The sequence below is a fragment of the Aethalodelphis obliquidens genome, unplaced genomic scaffold, assembly GCF_003676395.1.
Source record: "Aethalodelphis obliquidens isolate GAN/ISIS:26980383/991018 unplaced genomic scaffold, ASM367639v1 scaffold37, whole genome shotgun sequence".
Classification (NCBI taxonomy): Eukaryota; Metazoa; Chordata; class Mammalia; order Artiodactyla; family Delphinidae; genus Aethalodelphis; species Aethalodelphis obliquidens.
In genome coordinates, this window is record NW_020837981.1 from 11,631,525 (window position 1) to 11,649,574 (window position 18,050).

The 18,050-nt window shown below is 38.4% G+C and overlaps 2 protein-coding genes across 8 annotated transcripts in view; one reads left to right on the forward strand and one right to left on the reverse strand.

Annotated features, from left to right (window-relative positions):
• The window catches only part of DNAJC9 (DnaJ heat shock protein family (Hsp40) member C9), a 34,138-nt gene that overhangs the window by 11,884 nt on the left and 4,204 nt on the right, over positions 1-18,050 (forward strand). Inside the window, exon 5 of one of the 3 annotated variants that reach the window (XM_027129918.1) lies at positions 16,383-17,554. The exons of 1 other annotated variant lie outside the window; for it this stretch is intronic. In XM_027129918.1, coding sequence (XP_026985719.1) covers positions 16,383-16,427 — 45 coding nt within the window. In that variant the 3' untranslated portion in view covers positions 16,428-17,554. Of the gene's footprint in view, positions 1-4,311; positions 6,105-16,382; positions 17,555-18,050 lie in introns of those variants that run through there. One more of the 3 variants, XM_027129919.1, reaches the window with a different exon arrangement.
• The window catches only part of FAM149B1 (family with sequence similarity 149 member B1), a 61,064-nt gene that overhangs the window by 3,654 nt on the left and 39,360 nt on the right, over positions 1-18,050 (reverse strand). For 3 of the 5 annotated variants that reach the window (XM_027129910.1, XM_027129914.1, XM_027129912.1), the window contains 5 exons: positions 17,801-17,988; positions 6,241-6,365; positions 4,310-4,416; positions 1,692-1,916; positions 86-209 (listed from right to left, as the gene is read on the reverse strand). In XM_027129910.1, coding sequence (XP_026985711.1) covers positions 86-209; positions 1,692-1,916; positions 4,310-4,416; positions 6,241-6,365; positions 17,801-17,988 — 769 coding nt within the window. Of the gene's footprint in view, positions 1-85; positions 210-1,657; positions 1,917-4,309; positions 4,417-6,240; positions 6,366-17,800; positions 17,989-18,050 lie in introns of all 5 variants that reach the window. The other 2 variants (XM_027129911.1, XM_027129913.1) reach the window with 2 other exon arrangements.

The window sequence follows — 18,050 nt, forward strand, 5'->3', positions numbered from 1 at the left end:
TAAGTCAAGACCAGAGCACAGACCCTGCAGAATTACTGACCCTGAGGTTTTACAAGCACATTGAAAGGCAATAGGAAAGACATACCGTTTGCCTTTGTGGCCCCACAGTACTCAAGTGTTCCACTTCAGCTGTGCCAATAGGTGGCAGCAGATTATTTCGACTCAGGGGCAGTGGTGAGGGAGAGGAGAGTGAGTCGGCCGCCACTGGGCTGCAGATCCCATCAGCAGAAACCAAGACATGAAAGCATAAAGTTATAACAATATAAGCAAACTGATTAGAATCAAATAAATTGAGCAGATGAGTTTAATTTCATGCACAGAAAGCTTTAAGCTGCCTACATTTTTAAGTGAAGAGATCTCAATGAAAGGATTTTGGAGAATTAAAGTTTCGGGTTTCATAGTATTTTCTTATTGTTGAAACTTCATCCTGAGCATACAGCAGAAGTTGACCCTTTCTCCCACAGAGAACTGGAATAAAACAATTTTCCCTATATTGTGTTGTATTTCTCTGACAGTTATGGATTTGTAATTTCACATCTGATGGAACTCACAGTTCTGGGCTTTCTGGTTGTCCTTCTCACTAAAAACTATAATTTCCAGGTAAAGTTCCTAAACTTATTTCCTTCCATGGGATTTGGAGCAGTTTGCAGTATTACTCATGCCCAAGATAGTAATTAAAAGCTGAATGATACTTTTCATGTCCCAGAAAAAACAAAGCAGCTTACTTTTCCACTTGGAGAAAAGCACTGTCAGAGGGATGAGAGATTAATTATACATCAAGACCACTCATACTCAAATGAATGTATAGCTATATCAGTATAGATATAGGTATATCAACAAAATAGAGAGCAGCTGAGAACCCTGGTGTCCTAACAAAGATTTTTGGTGGTTTTGGACACCTCTTTTAGTAAGTCTATTGGGATAAATTGTAACAAGAAATTGAAAAGTCAAAATCAAGAAGTGTTGGGAGAGAAGTATAGTGACGTCCTGGATTTAGAGGCTGAATTCAAAACACAGTTATGGTGTTGTCATCTCACACCCTTGTTCTTAGTCTTAGAAATTAACTATCCTAAGATGTTTTGTAAGTCAACAACTAATGAAAGAATTTTATTTTAAAGACTTGGCTTGGTATTTTTTGCACAGTGAGGCTCAGAGTGTCTAGTGAATGAAAGGTGGGAAAAGGGAAGAGAACATGTTTAGTGTTACTTCCTAAGACGTGCCAAGGGACATATTTCCTGGTGTATAAGCATCTACTTATCTGAGGTTTTAAAGTTTTCATTGTCAATGGAATAGGTAGATCCTAATGGTACAGAAAAATATTAAAGGAGAATTAACTATTATTTGGGGAAGAATTTCACTGAGGATGTTCCCACTAAGGAAAATGTTTTAATAAAATACATATGTCTTTTATTCCTTTGGTGAGTTCTACTGAAGTATTCTAGCCAACATTTTATTTGTAGAAATATAAATCTTTAGCTAAATCAATAGGAAGATCCAGTATATCTATATTTCATTCAAATTTAACTCCATTTTTTCTGTATTAGATTTACACCAGTGTGCAGTTCATCATAAGAATATGTAATGATTACTGTTTAGGCATATATTTCAATCTTAGATTTAAATTCATTCTCTATGTAAAATTCTTCATTAGTTTTACCATAGATTCCAGATATTCTGCTTTTGAAACCTACACTCGGGATCCTCTGAGTATTTCTTCCATAGGTCTTGGTGTTCCAGCGCGTGAATGGCTTGTGCTGATGGGATGAAGGGTACGTGGTGGGGGATTGCGTCTCCTGGCGGACTGCACTGTATATGACAGAAATGATGTACTAAGCTCCAGGGCTCGATTTGGCCAATTTCGAGTTGAAAGGATGGTACTGGACCCAGGCCTCATAAGTAGCTTGTCATCAAGATCTCTAGTGTCCAAATATCAGAAACCCACAGTGAGATCAAGATTGCTCTGTACAGGGAGACAGAACTCAAAAGGTAAAAGGCCTTAGACTATAAAATACATTCAAGGGAGAAAAAAGCGAAAAGAGAAAACAATAAATAACCTAGTTTTAGAAGTTACATAATCTAGCTCAGGCATGAGAATGTGTACCTAAAAGAAGGACATCATTTCAATCTTACACATAATTTACTAGAATGGAGACTTGGGAAAGCAAGTCCATTTTTCACCTGCCATCACAGTCACTTCTTCAGTTACTGATAAAGACTAACCTGTAGGGTACCGACTCCAAAGTGCTTCCCAAAAGTTTACCTCAGGGTCTGTGCTTCCTACCATGTTTGAAGCATTCTTTTGTGCTGAAGGAATGTCACCAGAAAGACTTAGTTGAAAGGCCAATATTGCTGCTTAGTAGTGGTGTGGCACTAGTGTGGCTCCCACTGCAGAGATTAAAATGCTGAGCTAGCTGGAGCCTACAGGGATAGGGGGTTCCTTGGAAAGCTGGGAACAGGCAAAGGGTCCAGAGCTTTGTACAGCCCAGGGCAGTAGATCCCCATTTGCATAAACAACTGTGAAATATAACACTTTCCTGTAAGTACTCTGATAAAATACCATGCTCAACAGTTCAGTAGCTTAAACTCTGCCTTGTAGATTCAGCGGCTTTGTTTTTGTGTTTTAAGCAGATGAGAGAATGTTTGATTCTATTGTAAGGCACCTAAGAGATAGTATTTACACTGTGATGTGGAGGGGAAGTGAAAGAATAAAGCTCTGCCATGTGCTCTTGGCTTTCAGCAAGTTCCTCAATCTTTCAGGCCACTTTGGTGTCCTCTAGTGCAAAATATGCCTCAGGGTTTGGAGAACTTTGAAGGAAAAATGCCCATCACAGAATAGGGCTAAACCTTGAGCATTACTCATATGAGATCTTTCTGATCTTCCTAACCATTCACTTAAGCCTTTTCTTTACACAACCTACTGCTTTCTAATTACAGGGGTTTAGGCCTTAGCTGCTCTTTGTTCATCTTTATTCTTCCTCTGGACTATTCATTCATAACTGGATTTATCACCTCCACACTTCTAGATCAGCCTTCAAATCTGACCTTCTACATGGCCCATCATTGTAAACTCAACACACCCTAAGCTCATTTTCCCCCTGCCAAACAAGCTTTCCTTGAGCTTGAAATCTGAGTTGACTTTGATTCCTGTATTTTTATAGAATGTGATTTCTTTTGCAATATCTCCTAAAATATTTCATTCCTTTTTTTAGTCTTGCTACAACTTGAGAATAGACCCATAGCAGCCTGAACTCCTGCATTAGACTCCTTACTTTCATTTCCTCCTGCATCAATCCAATCTGTGTCCTACTGCTGTGAAATCTATCTTTCAGATTCCTGTTTTAAATATATGTGCTCCCCAGCTGGACTCACACATTGCTCACGTGGGAATGTAAAATGGTACAATTCCTTTGGAAAATTGTATGGCAGTTTATTATAAAGTTAAGCATACACTTAACCTATTCTGTAACACTTTCACTTCTAGATACTGAAAAATGAGACCATAGGTCCACAAAAAAGACATGTGTAAGAATATTTATAGTGCCTTTTATACATAACAGCCCCAACCTGGAAAATAGCCCAAGTGTTCATTAACGGAAGAATGGATAAACAAATTGTGGTGTACTATTACAATAGAATACTACTTGGCAATAAAAGAGAATCACATGCAACAACATGGATGGATCTCAAAAACATGACATTCAAAACCCTCCATAGTCTGGTCCCAAAGTTCTTTAATTTCATAGTGTCTTCTTTCCCACTAATCACACCATGGTCTATTTTAGTTGTAGAAGATTGTCAGTGGTCTTTGATCAGAACATTAAAATTCTAACCTATTGCTTCCTATCCTACTACAGCAAAAATGGTCGGCTTTCTCTTCTAAATATTTGTATTTTCCTGTTTCCAAACCTTTTCCCACACCATTCCTCCTACCTAGAATAGCCTTGCTGCTCTTCTCTGCTTATCCAAACTTCTATCTTTCAAGGACACGTTCAAAACCTACACTTACCCACCAAAATGCTTCCCTTCTTTGGGACTACCATAGTGCTCACACTGAGTACACAAACTTCGCCCTCAGTCACAGGAATGCCCTGTATGGTTAGGTCTCTTTTTACCTTTGTGCCTTCTCAACAGTTATTTTATCAGCTCCTTGAAGGTGGAGACCATTTTCCTTATATGTTTTTAGTCCCCAGATGTCTCTGGTTGCTTGGTACGTACTCAAGACATGCATGTTGATTGACTGACTTTGCTTTCCTTTTATTTCTCAGTGATCTACTTAAACTCTATAGTCTTAAAGTTTTATACTTCTTACAGGAGCTTGTCCATTAGGGAGAGATTTCTTGGCTGTAGAGGCATCCCATGAACCAAGAGACCATTCACATTTGGCTGATGACCACTTGCTGCTTGACAGAGACTCATCTACATATCAAAAGAAGGTGTTACTCATTGGTTGGTGAAGATAGCAGCTTGGTTTCCCAACTTTGCCAGAAGTTAGTATTTCCAAATTAGGTCATTTATACAATTTTCTCCTGTGCCTTAACTTTTGTAAATCTTGGTCAGTACCCCAGCTGGAGCCCCAAGTCCACTGTCAAGATGACAAGATCAGAGTGCTTTCCTCTCCATTTCTAAATGGGGAAGCCTGGTCAACTTAGATGAAAGCAATTAATAGTCACTCTCATAGGGGAGAGAGGACCTTTATTATTATTATTTACATTATACTAGAAAACAAAATATGGAACAAAAATGGGGAGAATAGGGGTAAATGCTATCTCTTTTACCATCACATAATCCTATGCTCTGCACCAACTAATGCTTTCTCCTTCACTACACCTGGAGCAGTCAGCTCTCAAAAATAACGTAAATTCTGAAGACTTTATTAGAAGGAGTTAATTGTATTTTAATGTTAGCAGGATTTAATCTTAACTGCCACCGCGACCTTAGTGTCCTGTTTATTTTCTCTCTCAGTTAGTCAGTTAAGTGCCCTTTCTGGCCAGCTCCTTCTCTGCCACAGTATGCATTTTCCTCCTACTTTGTCTTAAGAATGTTTGGATTATTGCTTCTCCTTCCTTTGGTCATTAACAACCAGAACTGTGTACGTTAACTTTTCAGGGCTTAGGCTACCTAGGTCATAACCAGGCCAGTTCAACATGTAGAAGTATTTTATTACCATCATAGGAATATTAGATTATTACCTAGGTCATACTCCAGTGTGATAAGGTATGGGCCTTACTGAGTTTATTTTTATTTACTGTTTTTTATTGAAGTAGAGTTGGTGTACATATTATATAAGTTACAGGTGTGTACAGTATAGTGATTCACAAGCTGAGTTTACTTTTAAATAACCTTTTTAAAATATAGCTGCACAATATCTGGCCAGTACACCAACAAAGCAAATACTAGATGTGGTACTAAACCCAGGCTCGATGAGCATGGGCCAAGGATGAGAATCCTTTTTCTTTTTATCCCTCCCCTGCTCCCACACTTTTTTTGCTACAAGTAACACTGGGAAGCTATCATTGTAAGAACTGGGATTACATAAATCATTACACGTGGATGAGACCAGGCTTATCAACCTTCTGCAAGAAATGGCCATTTTTATATGCTTGTCTACAGACTTATTTGAAACCATTTTCTCCTCCCTTTGATTTGCCTTTTACATCTGGTTATGATTAGTAAACATCCAAAAAGCAAAAATGTCAACAGATTCAAATATTAAAAATAAAACAAAAACCAGGTAGTCTGAGATAAGAGAAAAAAGAGGGAAGAAGTCAAAAAGAAATTCAAAGGACAGAATGTTAAGGCCATAGAAGATCTGATATTGGTCCCTCTTTTCATATTTTTCATTTTTTCCAAAGCAGACTTAAGTTGACCGTATAGTTGAGTCTAGATTGCACAGCTTATAGATGCCTTTTCAAAAGAGCTGATTGAGAATTACTTATCAACTCTAATTTTCTATTAATTTTTTAACAGGTTAAATTTTTTTTAATTGTGGTAGAATATACATAGCATAATATTACTGTGTTAACCATTTTCACATGTACAATTCATTGACATGAGTGCATTCGCTGCTATTTTTTAAACTGAAATTAAACTTATCTTTGCAAAGAGTCACTGGATTACTGTGATAAACACATAACTTTACTGGAAAAGAGTCATAGTGATACAATTAAGGCAAATAACTGAGCAAACTTCGTCTACAAGAACAGTCCTAGGTTCTCCAGTACATTCCCCTGTGCGACTTACCGGATTTGAGGTGATGGACAGCACCTTAGACTGTGGCACTCGAGGTAAGACCAAAGGTTGTGGTGCATTCAGCACACAGGGGCTTTCTGAAGCTGGTCTGGTGATTGCAACATTACTGTCATCATCTGAGCAAAGGAATAGAATCTATTATCCATGAATATCTTCAGACCCACAACAACAGTACTGTGAAAAAAAATCTCTCATGAGAATTCATAATCTCAAGATAGGCTTCACAGCTTTGCAGCCCAGTTTCATACCACCTGCACAGTTCAAAAAAACGCTTTAAACCATGAATTTATTTTAAAGTGTTTCCCAGGCTGGTGATTCCTGTTTGTACCTGGCAGAAGGAAAAGCAAAGATTACTAGAGCAAAGCTGTCTAATAGAACATTTGGAGATTGAAGGAAATGTTCTACATATGCACTGTCCAGTATAGTGGCCTCTAGCCACATGTGGCTATAGAGCATTTAAAATATGGCTAGTGTGGGATCTAATCAAACTTACAAGCTTTTGCACAGCAAAGGAAACCATAAACAAAACGAAAAGACAACCTACAGAATGGGAGAAAATATTTGCAAATGATGCAACCAACAAGGGCTTAGTTTCCAAAATATACAAACAGCTCATACAACTCAACAACAAAACCCTATCCAAAAATGGGCAGAAGACCTAAACAGACATTTACCGAAGAAGACATACAGATGGCCATGAAAAAGATGTGAAAAGATGCTCAACACTGCTAATTATTAGAGAAATGCAAATCAAAACTACAATGAGGTACCACCTCACACCAGTCAGAATGGCCATCATTAAAAAGTCTACAGGGGGCTTCGCTGGTAGTGCAGTGGGTAAGAATCTGCCTGCCAATGCAGGGGACATGGGTTTGAGCGCTGTTCTGGGAAGATCCCACATGCGGAGCAACTAAGCCCATGCACCACAACTACTGAGCCTGTGCTCTAGAGCCCGTGCACCACAACTACTGAGCCCACATGCCACAACTACTGAAGCCCACGCACCTAGAGCCTGTGCTCTGCAACAAGAGAAGCCACTGCAATGAGAAGCCCGTGCACCACAATGAAGAGTAGCCCCCGCTTGCCGCAAGTAGAGAAAGCCCGCGTGCAGCAACAAAGACCCAATGCAGCCAAAAATAAAATAAAATAAATTTATTTTTTTTAAAAAGACTACAAATAACAAATGCTGGAGAGGATGTGGAGAAAAGAGAACCCTCCTACACTGTTGGTGGGAATGTAAGTTGGTGTGGCCACTGGAAAACAGTATCAAGGTTCCTCAGAAAACTAAAAACAGAATTACCATATGATCCAGCAGTCCCACTCCTGGGCATATATCTGGACAAAACTATAATTGAAAAAGATGCCCCTATGTTCATAGCAGCACTATTCACAATGGCCAAGACACGGAAACAACCGAAATGTCCATTAACAGATGAATGGATAAAGAAAACATGGTATATATTATATATACAACGGAATACTACTCCTCTGTAAAAAAGAACGAAATAATGCCATTTGCAGCAACACGGGTGCAACTAGAGATTATCATACCAAGTGAAGTAAGTCAGAAAGAGAAAGACAAATACCATATGATATCACTTATTCGTGGAATCTAAAAATGTGACACAAATGAACCTTTGTGATTCCGTGAAACAGAATCATGGACATAGAGAACAGACTGGTGGTCACCGGGGGGAGGGCACTGGGGGAGGGATGGAGTGAGAGGTTGGGGTGAGCAGATGTAAGCTTTTATATATAGAATGGATAAACAACAAGGTCCTACTGTATAGCACAGAGAACTATATTCAATATCCTATGATAAATCACAATGGAAAAGAATATTTAAAAAAGAATGTACATATGTATATAACTGAATCACTGCTGTACAGCAGAAATTAACACAACATTGTAAATCAACTATACTTAAGTAAAAAAAAATAAAATTTGGCTGGTGTGATTGAGAACAATTTAAATTTTACCTAATTGTAATTAATTAAAATTTAAATAGCCACACACAACTAGTGAAACCTCATGCCCATTACCACTGCCAGTTTTTGTAAATAAAGCTGTAAGAGTAATTTGCTTATTCTCATTACTGTATAGTACTCCATCATATGAATATATCACGTTCTGCTGTTGAGGGATGTTTGGGTAGTTTCCAGTTTATGTTTTCCAGTATATAATGCTGTCATGGATATTCTTATATATGTCCTTGGGGAAGATGTATACTGAGTATATAGTAGTATACGCAGCCACATCCACTCATATACACATTGTTTATGGCTGCTTTCAAGGGCAGAGTTGAGTAGTTGCAACAGAGACTGGATGGCTGGCAAAGACTAAAACATTTACCATCTGGCTCTTTATACACAAAGTTTGCTGATCCCTATTTTAGGTCAATCAACCCACTAAACCAGTCAGAGACCTTCCAGCTCCATTATAAGATCATTGTCTTTTTTTCAAACTTTAAGTTTCAAAATCACAATAGTTATACAATGAAATAACCTAAATTTATGGATGCATGGAAAAATAAACTAAAAGGATATTAATTCATAGCCTAACATTGGTAAAATTGTGAAAGGTAAAATGAAAGTTTTCTCTGAAAACTTTCAGTGGTTGATACTGAAAACTGAAGTAATTCCTTTATTACCAGGATTTATTATTATTGGGGTTTGGATATGTCTCTGGACTTTATCTGTCCTGTATCTCCCAAAACTTAACCTCACATAATATAAAGCAGTTTGTTTTGAAAGGGTCTTAGACCTACTCTTCTCCAATACCAGCTTTAAAAGGGAACTTAAACATGCATACAACAGAGTGGCTTTTAAAAAAAAAAAAAACTCACATGGACAGTATCAACTGTGGCAAACATGTGGAGCAACTGGAATGCTCATACAATACTGGAGAAAGTGTAAATAGATGCATCCACTTTGGAAAAAAATTTGGCAGTATCCACTGAAGTGGGAATAGCATACCCTATGACCTAGCAGTGCCACTGTTATGTACCCACTACATATGTTCACCAAAAGACATATACAAGAATGTTTATAACAGCACTATATGCCAGCAGACATAAACTGGAAACTACCTAAATGTCCATCAACAGTACAATGTGATATATTCATACAATAAAATACTATATAACAATGAAAATGAACTATTGTTACACTCAAAACAGTTGAATCTAACAGTGTTGAGTTTAAGAAGCCAAATGCAGAAGGGCACATACTATATGAATCCATTCTTAAAAGTTTTAAAACAGGCAAAACTAATCTGTGGTGCTGTAACTCAGGATAGGTTTACTTTTGGGGGGTAGGAGTTTAGTAACATGAAAGGGGCTTCTGAAGTGTTGGTAATGTTCTGTTCTTGATATGAGCATTGGTCATACAAGTCGACTCAGTTTTTAAAAATTAATCAAGGGCTTCCCTGGTGGCACAGTGGTTGAGAGTCTGCCTGCCGATGCAGGGGACATGGGTTCGTGCCCCAGTCTGGGAAGATCCCACGTACCGCGGAGTGGCTAGGCCTGTGAGCCATGGCCGCTGAGCCTACGCGTCCGGAGCCTGTGCTCTGCAACGGGAGAGGCCACAACAGTGAGAGGCCCGCGTACCGCAAAAAAAAAAAAAAAAAAATTAATCAAGCTTGATGTAAATTTATTTTGCAATATTCTATATAGATATGCTTTATATTTTTTAAATATATTTTTAAAATTTATTTTGGCTGCACCAGGTCTTAGTTGTGGCACATGGGATCTTAGTTGCGACATGCGGACTTCTTGGTTGTGGCATGTGGACTCTTAGTTGCGGCATGTATGCGGGTTCTAGTTCCCTGACCAGGTATTGAACCTGGGCCCCCTGCATTGGGAGCATGGAATCTTACCCTCTGGACCACCAGGGAAGTCTCTCCCCTAGATACACTTTAATAGAAGTGGTTTTTTTAATGTATTTCCTGGACTTGTGCTTCCAGCCAAGATGGAGCAACAGGGACTGGCTTTACCCTCCTGCTTAAAACAACCAATAAATCCGTGAAACAACAGCTTTTAAGACACTGGGCATCAGGTAATGAAAGACAGTGAACCATGAGATAGTAAACAAATGATGCTAGCTCTGCAACTGCCTTGAAAGAGTTTCCAAGACATGACACAAAGAGGGAGAACAAAGGCAGATCCTGGTGGACTCCCTGATTTGAAAGTCCAGAGAGACCAAGACTGCTAGGGTTCATAGGACAGAGTATCAGAGAAGAAAAATGCACAGAAAGGGAACCCAGGATATCTGTAGAGTGTGGGGTGTCCTTTGAGTACTCAAAGGAGTATTGAACACTGCATGTATGAGAAAAAACCACCTGAGGCTAGGAAAGAGAACCAACTGAAAGAATTAGAGGGAATAGTGCCTGCTGCTCATGTGGGACCGGGAACAGTGCCTGGTTCTTCCAGCCATACTAGAAAAACTCATAATTAATGGGGCATTGGGCAGAGTACTTAGGACAATCTTGCCTCAGTATCTGGGGGATAATTAGTTGGACTGGATGACCTGTCTATAACAAATCATAAAAGCAAGACCAGAAGAGATCAAATTTTTTCCAAGTAACTTAAGTGCATCCCAGGAAAAACCGAAGAAGATACATACAAAAAAAAAAAAAAAAAACTCCCAATAAGATAAAATTCACCATGTCTGGCACCCAAAGAATACCATGCAGGAAAATACAACTCACAATGAGAAGAATATCAATCATTGAAACCAACCCAGAATTCACACATATGTTTGAGTTATCCCACTTTTTCAAAAAGAGACATGGAAGATATAAAATTCACCTAAATCATACTTCACAGAAAACAATGAGTAGAAAAATACACTGGATGAGCTTAACAGCAGATTCACCATTGTAAAAGAAAATATTAATGAACTTGAAGGCACAATAGGAAACATCCAAATTGAAATACACAGAGAAGAAAATTCTTTAATTAAAGCATCACATTTGAGGGATCAGTAAGCAAATGGACTAATATATATGAGTAACTGGTGTCCTAAGGGATGGTGGGCGCCAGAAGAAATATCTGAAGCAATAATGGCTGAAAACTTTCCAAACAATGAAGACAATAAACCCACAGATCCAAGAAGCTCAACAAACTCCATGCAGAAGTAACATGAAGAAAATTACATCAAGGCACATCATAATCAAATTGCTCAAAACCAGTGAAAATGAGAAAAATCTTAAAAGCAGCCAAAGAAAAAATACATGAACGCAGGAACAAAGAAAAGGATGACATCAGATTTCTTGTGCAAGTGAGAAGACGGTGGACAACATCTTTAAAGTATGAAGAAGGAAATCCAAAAGAGGGGATATATGTATATGTATAGCTGATTCACTTTGCTGTATGTACAGTAGAAACTAACACAATATTGTAAAGCAACTATACTCCAATAAAATAAAATAGGTAACCAACAAGGACCTACTGTATAGCACAGGGAACTCTGCTCAATACTCTAATAACCTAAATGGGAAAAGAATTTGAAAAAAAGGAAATACATGTATATGTATAACTGAATCACTATGCTGTACACCTGAAACTAACACAACATTGTTAACCAACTATACTCCAATATGATAAAAATTTTTTTAAAAAATAAACGAGATACACTGAATGTTAAAAAAAAAAAATGTACCAAGAGAAAAAGTGTCCACCTAAAATTCAGTACACCACACAACTATCTTGCAGAAATGAAAGAAAAATAAGGAAATTTTCATATATCAAAAGAAAGCATTTCTCACCAACAGACTCACATACAAAAAGTTTTAGAGGACATCTCTCAGGTTGCAAGAATTAAAAAAAAATTTTTTAATGAGATAAAATTTGCATAACATGAGTCACCATTTTTAACCATTTTACAGTATACAATTAAGTGGTTTTTAGTATATTCATGACTTTCTGTAAGCACCACCACTATCTAATTTCAGAAAATTTCCATCACTCCAAAAAGAAACCCCATACCTCCCAATGCACCTCTTCCTCCATCCCCTGGCAATAATTAAACTACTTTCTCTATGGACCTGCCTGTTCTGGAAATTTCACCTTAATGGAATCATACAACATGTGGCCCTTTATGTATGTCTTCTTTCGTTTAACGTAATATTTTCAAGGTTCACCCATGTTTTAAGATGCTTCATTACTTAATTCCTTTCTTTAAAAAATAATTTATTTATTTTTGGCTGCGTTGGGTCTTCATTGCTGTGCGCGGCCTTTCTCTAGTTGTGGTGAGCAGGCTTCTCATTGCGGTGCCTTCTTGTTGCAGAGCACGGGCTCTAGGCACATGGGCTTCAGTAGTTGTGGCATGTGGGCTTCAGTAGCTGTGGCTCAAGGGCTCTAGAGCGCAGGCTCAGTAGTTGTGGCGCAGGGGCTTAGTTGCTCTGTGGCATGTGGGATCTTCCCAGACCAGGGATCGAACCCATGTCCCCTGCATTGGCAGGCAGATTCTTAACCACTGTGCCACCAGGGAAGTCCCTTAATTCTTTCTAATATATGAATAATACTCCATTGCATGATGTATTAGTTACTCAAGCTGCCATAAAATATGACAGACTGGATGGCTTAAATAACAGAAATCTATTTTCTCACAGTTCTGGAGGCTGGAAGTCCATGATCAAGGTGCTGTCAGGGTTGGTTTATAGTGTGATCTCTCTTCCTGGCTCCTATGCAGCTGCCTTTTCCCTCTGTCCTTGCCTGACTTCTTCTCTTTACACACACAGAAATAGAGAGCTGTGATGTCTCTTCCTCTTCTTACAAGGATACCAACCCTATAGGATTAGGGTCCCACCCTTCTGACTCAATTAACATTAATTACCTCCCTAAAGGCCCTATTTCCAAACCTAGTCACATTGGGGGTTAGGGCTTCCACATATGGATTTTGAGGGGGACACAATTCAGTCCATAACACATGGATATACCAAATTTTGTTTTGAATACCAAATTTTGTTTATCCATTCATCAGTTGATGGATATCTAGGTTGGTTCCACTTTTTTTAAAAAATAAATTTTTTTACTTATTTATTTTTGGCTGCATTGGGTCTTCATTGCTGTGAGTGGGCTTTCTCTAGTTGTGGCGAGCAGGGCTACTCTTCGTTGCAGTGCGCAGGCTTCTCATTGCGGTGGCTTCTCTTGTCGTGGAGCACAGGCTCTAGGTACATGGGCTTCAGTAGTTGTGGCATGCGGCCTCAGTAGTTGTGGCTTGCAGGCTCTAAGGCTCAGGCTCAGTAGTTGTGGTGCCTGGGCTTAGTTGCTCTGCGGCACGTGGGATCTTCCCAGACCAGGGTTCAAATCCGTGTCCCCTGCATTGGCAGGCAGATTCTTAACCACTGCGCCACCAGGGAAGTCCTGGTTCCACTTTTTGACTATTATGACTAATGCTGCTATGAACATTCATGCCAGGGTTTTGTGTGGATATATTTCATTTCTCTTGATTATATTACTTTGAGTGGAATTGCTAGGTCATATGGTAATTTTATGTTTAACTTTTTGAGGAACTGCCAAACTGTTTCCACAGTGGCTGTACCACTTTACATTCCCACCAGCAATTTATGAGGGTTCCAGTTTCACAACCTCATGAACAGTTGTTATTGTCCTTTTCTTTTTTTAAAAAAAATACAGCCATCCTAGTAGGTTTGAAGTGGTGTCTCATTGTGGTTTTGGTTTTGATTTGATTTCCCTAATGAATAATGATGTTGAACATCTTTTCATGTGCTTATTGGCTATTTGTATATCTTCTTTGGAGAAATGTCTGAGTTATTTGCCCATTTTAAAAAAAATAAATTTATTTATTTATTTTTGGCTGCATTGGGTCTTCGTTGCTGCGCACAGGCTTTCTCTAGTTGCGACAAGTGGGGGCTACTCTTTGTTGTGGTGTGTGGGCTTCTCATTGTGGTGGCTTCTCTTGTTGCAGAGCATGGGCTCTAGGCATGTAGGCTTCAGTAGCTGTGGCTCGTGGGCTCTAGAGCGCAGGCTGTTGTGGTGCATGGGTTTAGTTGCTCTGCGGTATCTGGGATCTTCCTGGACTGGGGCTCGAACCCGTGTCCCCTGCTTTGGTAGGCGGATCCTTAACTGTGCCACCAGGGAAGCCCTATTTTCCCATTTTTAAATTGGGTTGTTTTTTTCTTTTGTTTTCGAGTTGTAGATCTTTATAGACTGTGAGTACTAGATTCTTATCAGGTGTATGATTTACGTACACTTCCTCCCATTCTGTAGGCGGTCTTTTCAGTTTCTTGATAATGTCCTTTGATACACCCTAAAGTTTTTTATTTTGATGGAGTCCAGTTTATTTATTTTTTCTTTTGTTGTTTGTGGTCTTGGTGTCATATCTCAGAATCCACTGCCAAATCCAAGCTCATGAAGATTTACTCCAATGTTTTCTTCTAAGTTTTACAGTTTTAGCTCTTAAATGTGTACCTTCAATCCACTTCAAGTTGATATTTTGTATATGGTGTGAAGTAAGAGTCTAACTTCATTCTTTACCATGTGGCTATCCAGTTGTGCCAGCACAATTTCTTTTTTTTTTCCTATCTGAATTTGTTTTTGATTGACATATAGTTGATTTACAATATTCTGTAAGTTTCAGTTGTACAACATAGTGATTCACAATTTTAAAAGGTTATACCCCATTTATAGTTATTATAAAATATTGGCTATATTCCCTGCCAGTACCATTTCTTAAAGAGACTATTCTTCCCCCATTGAATGGTCTTGGCACCCCTGTTGAAAATCAGTTGGCCATAGATGTGTGGATTTATTTCTGGACTTTTGATTCTATTCCTTGGATCAGTATGTGTTCTTATGCCAGTACCACACTGTTTTGATTACTGTAGCTTTGTATTATGTTTTAAAACCAAGAAGTATGAATCCTCCAAATTTGTTCTTTTTCAATATTGTTTTGGATATTCAGGATACCTTGCATTTCTGTATGAATTTCAGGATCATTTCTACAAAAAAGGCAGTTAGAATTATGATAAGGTTATACTCAATCTGTAGATGTATTTAGGGAGTATTGCCATCTTAACGATATTTAGTCTTCCAATCCATAAACAGAGGGTGTCTTTCTATTTCTTTAGGTCTTCTCTATTTTCTTTCAATAACATTTTGTAGTATTCAGCATACAAGTCTTACACTTCCTTGGTTCAATTTATTCCTAAGTATTTTATTCTTTTTGATGCTATTGTAAATGAGTTGTTTCCTTAATTTCATTTTTGATTGTTCATGGGTAGAAGCTAGAAGAACTTTGAGAAGCATGATAGAGAAGACATAAATTACCTTGAACAGACTTAGTAGGAATCTGGATTTGGAGGAAGCTGTAGGGGAGGGCTCAGAAGGAAATGAGGAACATGTTATTAGAAACTGGAAGTAGGGAGATGCTTGTTATTTTGTGGCAGAGAGCTTAGTGAAATGGTCTCCTGTGGTCACATGGAAAGCAGAACTTTTAAGTGATGATCTTGGTTGTATAGCTAAGGAGATTTCCAGTCAAAGTGTTGAAGGTGAGGCCTGATTTTTTTCTTGCTGCTTATAATCAAACACGAGATGAGAGAGATAAATTGAGGGAAAAACTATTAAACATAAAGAAACCAGGACTTGATGATTTTGAAAATTCTCAATCTCTCTAGATGGCAAAAGATTCTAAATAAAGGAAGGCTATCAGACCCCCAAAATTCTACTGGCAGGAAGCAGCCTAATAAAATTACTTAGCTACAAACATGTGCTATGTTTCATGAAAAAGGAAGGATGACTCAGAGGTCAAAACCAAGAGCTCAGAGGGTAGAGCAGAAAGCTGAGAGGATTATTTCCAGGCCTTAATTAAAACTTAATGAAGGAACTCCCAGTATTTTCACAGCTGGATTTCAGAATTGCTGTGGACCCTTTTTTACTCTCACCTCCCTGACCCCAGCCTTTTAACTGGAGTGTCTATAATGGTTATCTTTTTCCTGGCCCACTATTGTATGTTGGGTGTGTTGGGGTCAAATAACTTGTCTCTAGGAGTAGAATGGCTGGATTATATAGTTAGATGTTTATATACCTGTGTATATAAGCTTTAGTTTCATAGGTTTATAGATGGAAAGGAATTGTGCCCCAGTAATTTCACTTCCTGTATTACATCCAGGAACTTCATTCATACCAGGACCTGATTCAAAGTCTTTGGAGCTGATGCTGTAATAGATGATTCTCTTGGAAACCTTTGAAGGGAGTTGAATGTACTTTGCCTGTGGGAGCACATGAATCACTAAGGGCCAGTGGGAAGACTAGTGGACAAATTCCAAGGTGCACCCCCCACCCCCCCACCATGATTCTCAGCTGTTGATGTTCACACCTTCATTTAAACCCCTCCCTTTGAGCATGGGCAGGACCTGTGACTTGCTTCAGATCAAAAGATGATGGTAAAAGTGATGGGATGTCACCCCCATGATTATGTTATATAAGTTTCTGTCTTGCTAGCAGATTAGCTCTCAGTCTTTCTTGCTGGCTTTGGAGAAATAAGCTGCCATGACTGCTACAGCTACAAGAAACTGGATGCTTCCAAAAACACAAAAAGGGGAAGTGGATCCTTTCCTAGTTGAGCCTCTACATGAGAACCCAGCCTTAGCCAACACCTTGATTGCAGCCTTGTGTGATCTTAAGTAAATGACTAGCTGGCTGTTCCTGGACTTCTGACCCACAAGTCTGTGAGATAATAAATGTGTGTTGTTTGAAGCTGCTAAGTTTGTGATAATTTTTGTGCAACACAGAAAATCAATACAGACAGTTCTTAAGAAGTTAAATATACATTTAACCATATAATTCAACGATTTCACTTGAAGAAATCTACCCAAGAGAAAAGGAAATATGTGTCAAAATTCTTGTACATTAGTGTTCATAACAGCATTAATAGTCCAAAAATGAAAACAATCCAAATGTCCATCAACAGATAAATGGATAAACAAGTTGTGGAACAATGGAATACAACTCAACAATAAAAGGAATAAATTACTGACACACACAGTGACATGGATGACTGTCAAAATGATCACACTGAGGGAAAGAAGCCGACAAAAGAAGAGTAAATACTACATGATACCATTTAAGCAGATAACTTGTCATTTGGGGATGGTGGGTCAGGTAGGGGCAGGAGGGAGGGATTACAAGGTTATTAACTTTGAGGGTAATGGATATATTCACTGTATTGATTGTCTCATGGTTTCATGGCTGTATACATAGGTCAATTTATCAGATAATACACTTGAAATATGATTGGTTTATTGTATATCAATTCTTCAATAAAGCAGTTTTTTAAATGTATTTGCACATGTTTTTTCTCACAAATAATTATATTCAAAGAGAAAGCACAATCTCTATCTAGTCATCATAGAGTAGGCCTTGTTACTTATGCACTCATTCCCAGATACTTTCCAAATATCTGTTAGTTTCTATGAGAAATACAAATATGATTCTTTAGTACTAATGAACATATAATTTAATAGACTGGTTACGGTTTGGAAAGCATAAACAATTATTTTTTTATATTGTTTTCACAAAGAGCCTTACCAGAAGCAAATCCCTCCCAGTGACTACGTGTCAGCTGCTCCATACAGCTTAGGACCTTGCTCCACACATCGTCAAACACATAAGCAAGGACATCCTCTTTCATGCAGTAAAATGGAGCAATAGGTGGGTACCCTAATTTCTGTTTCTCTGTAGCTGCTTCTGATTTCTTTCCATGAAACCCCTCTTCCCTGTTAACAGAAGCAAGAAGGAAAGACTTCATGGTTATTCTTCACTGGGTGTTCACCACTGT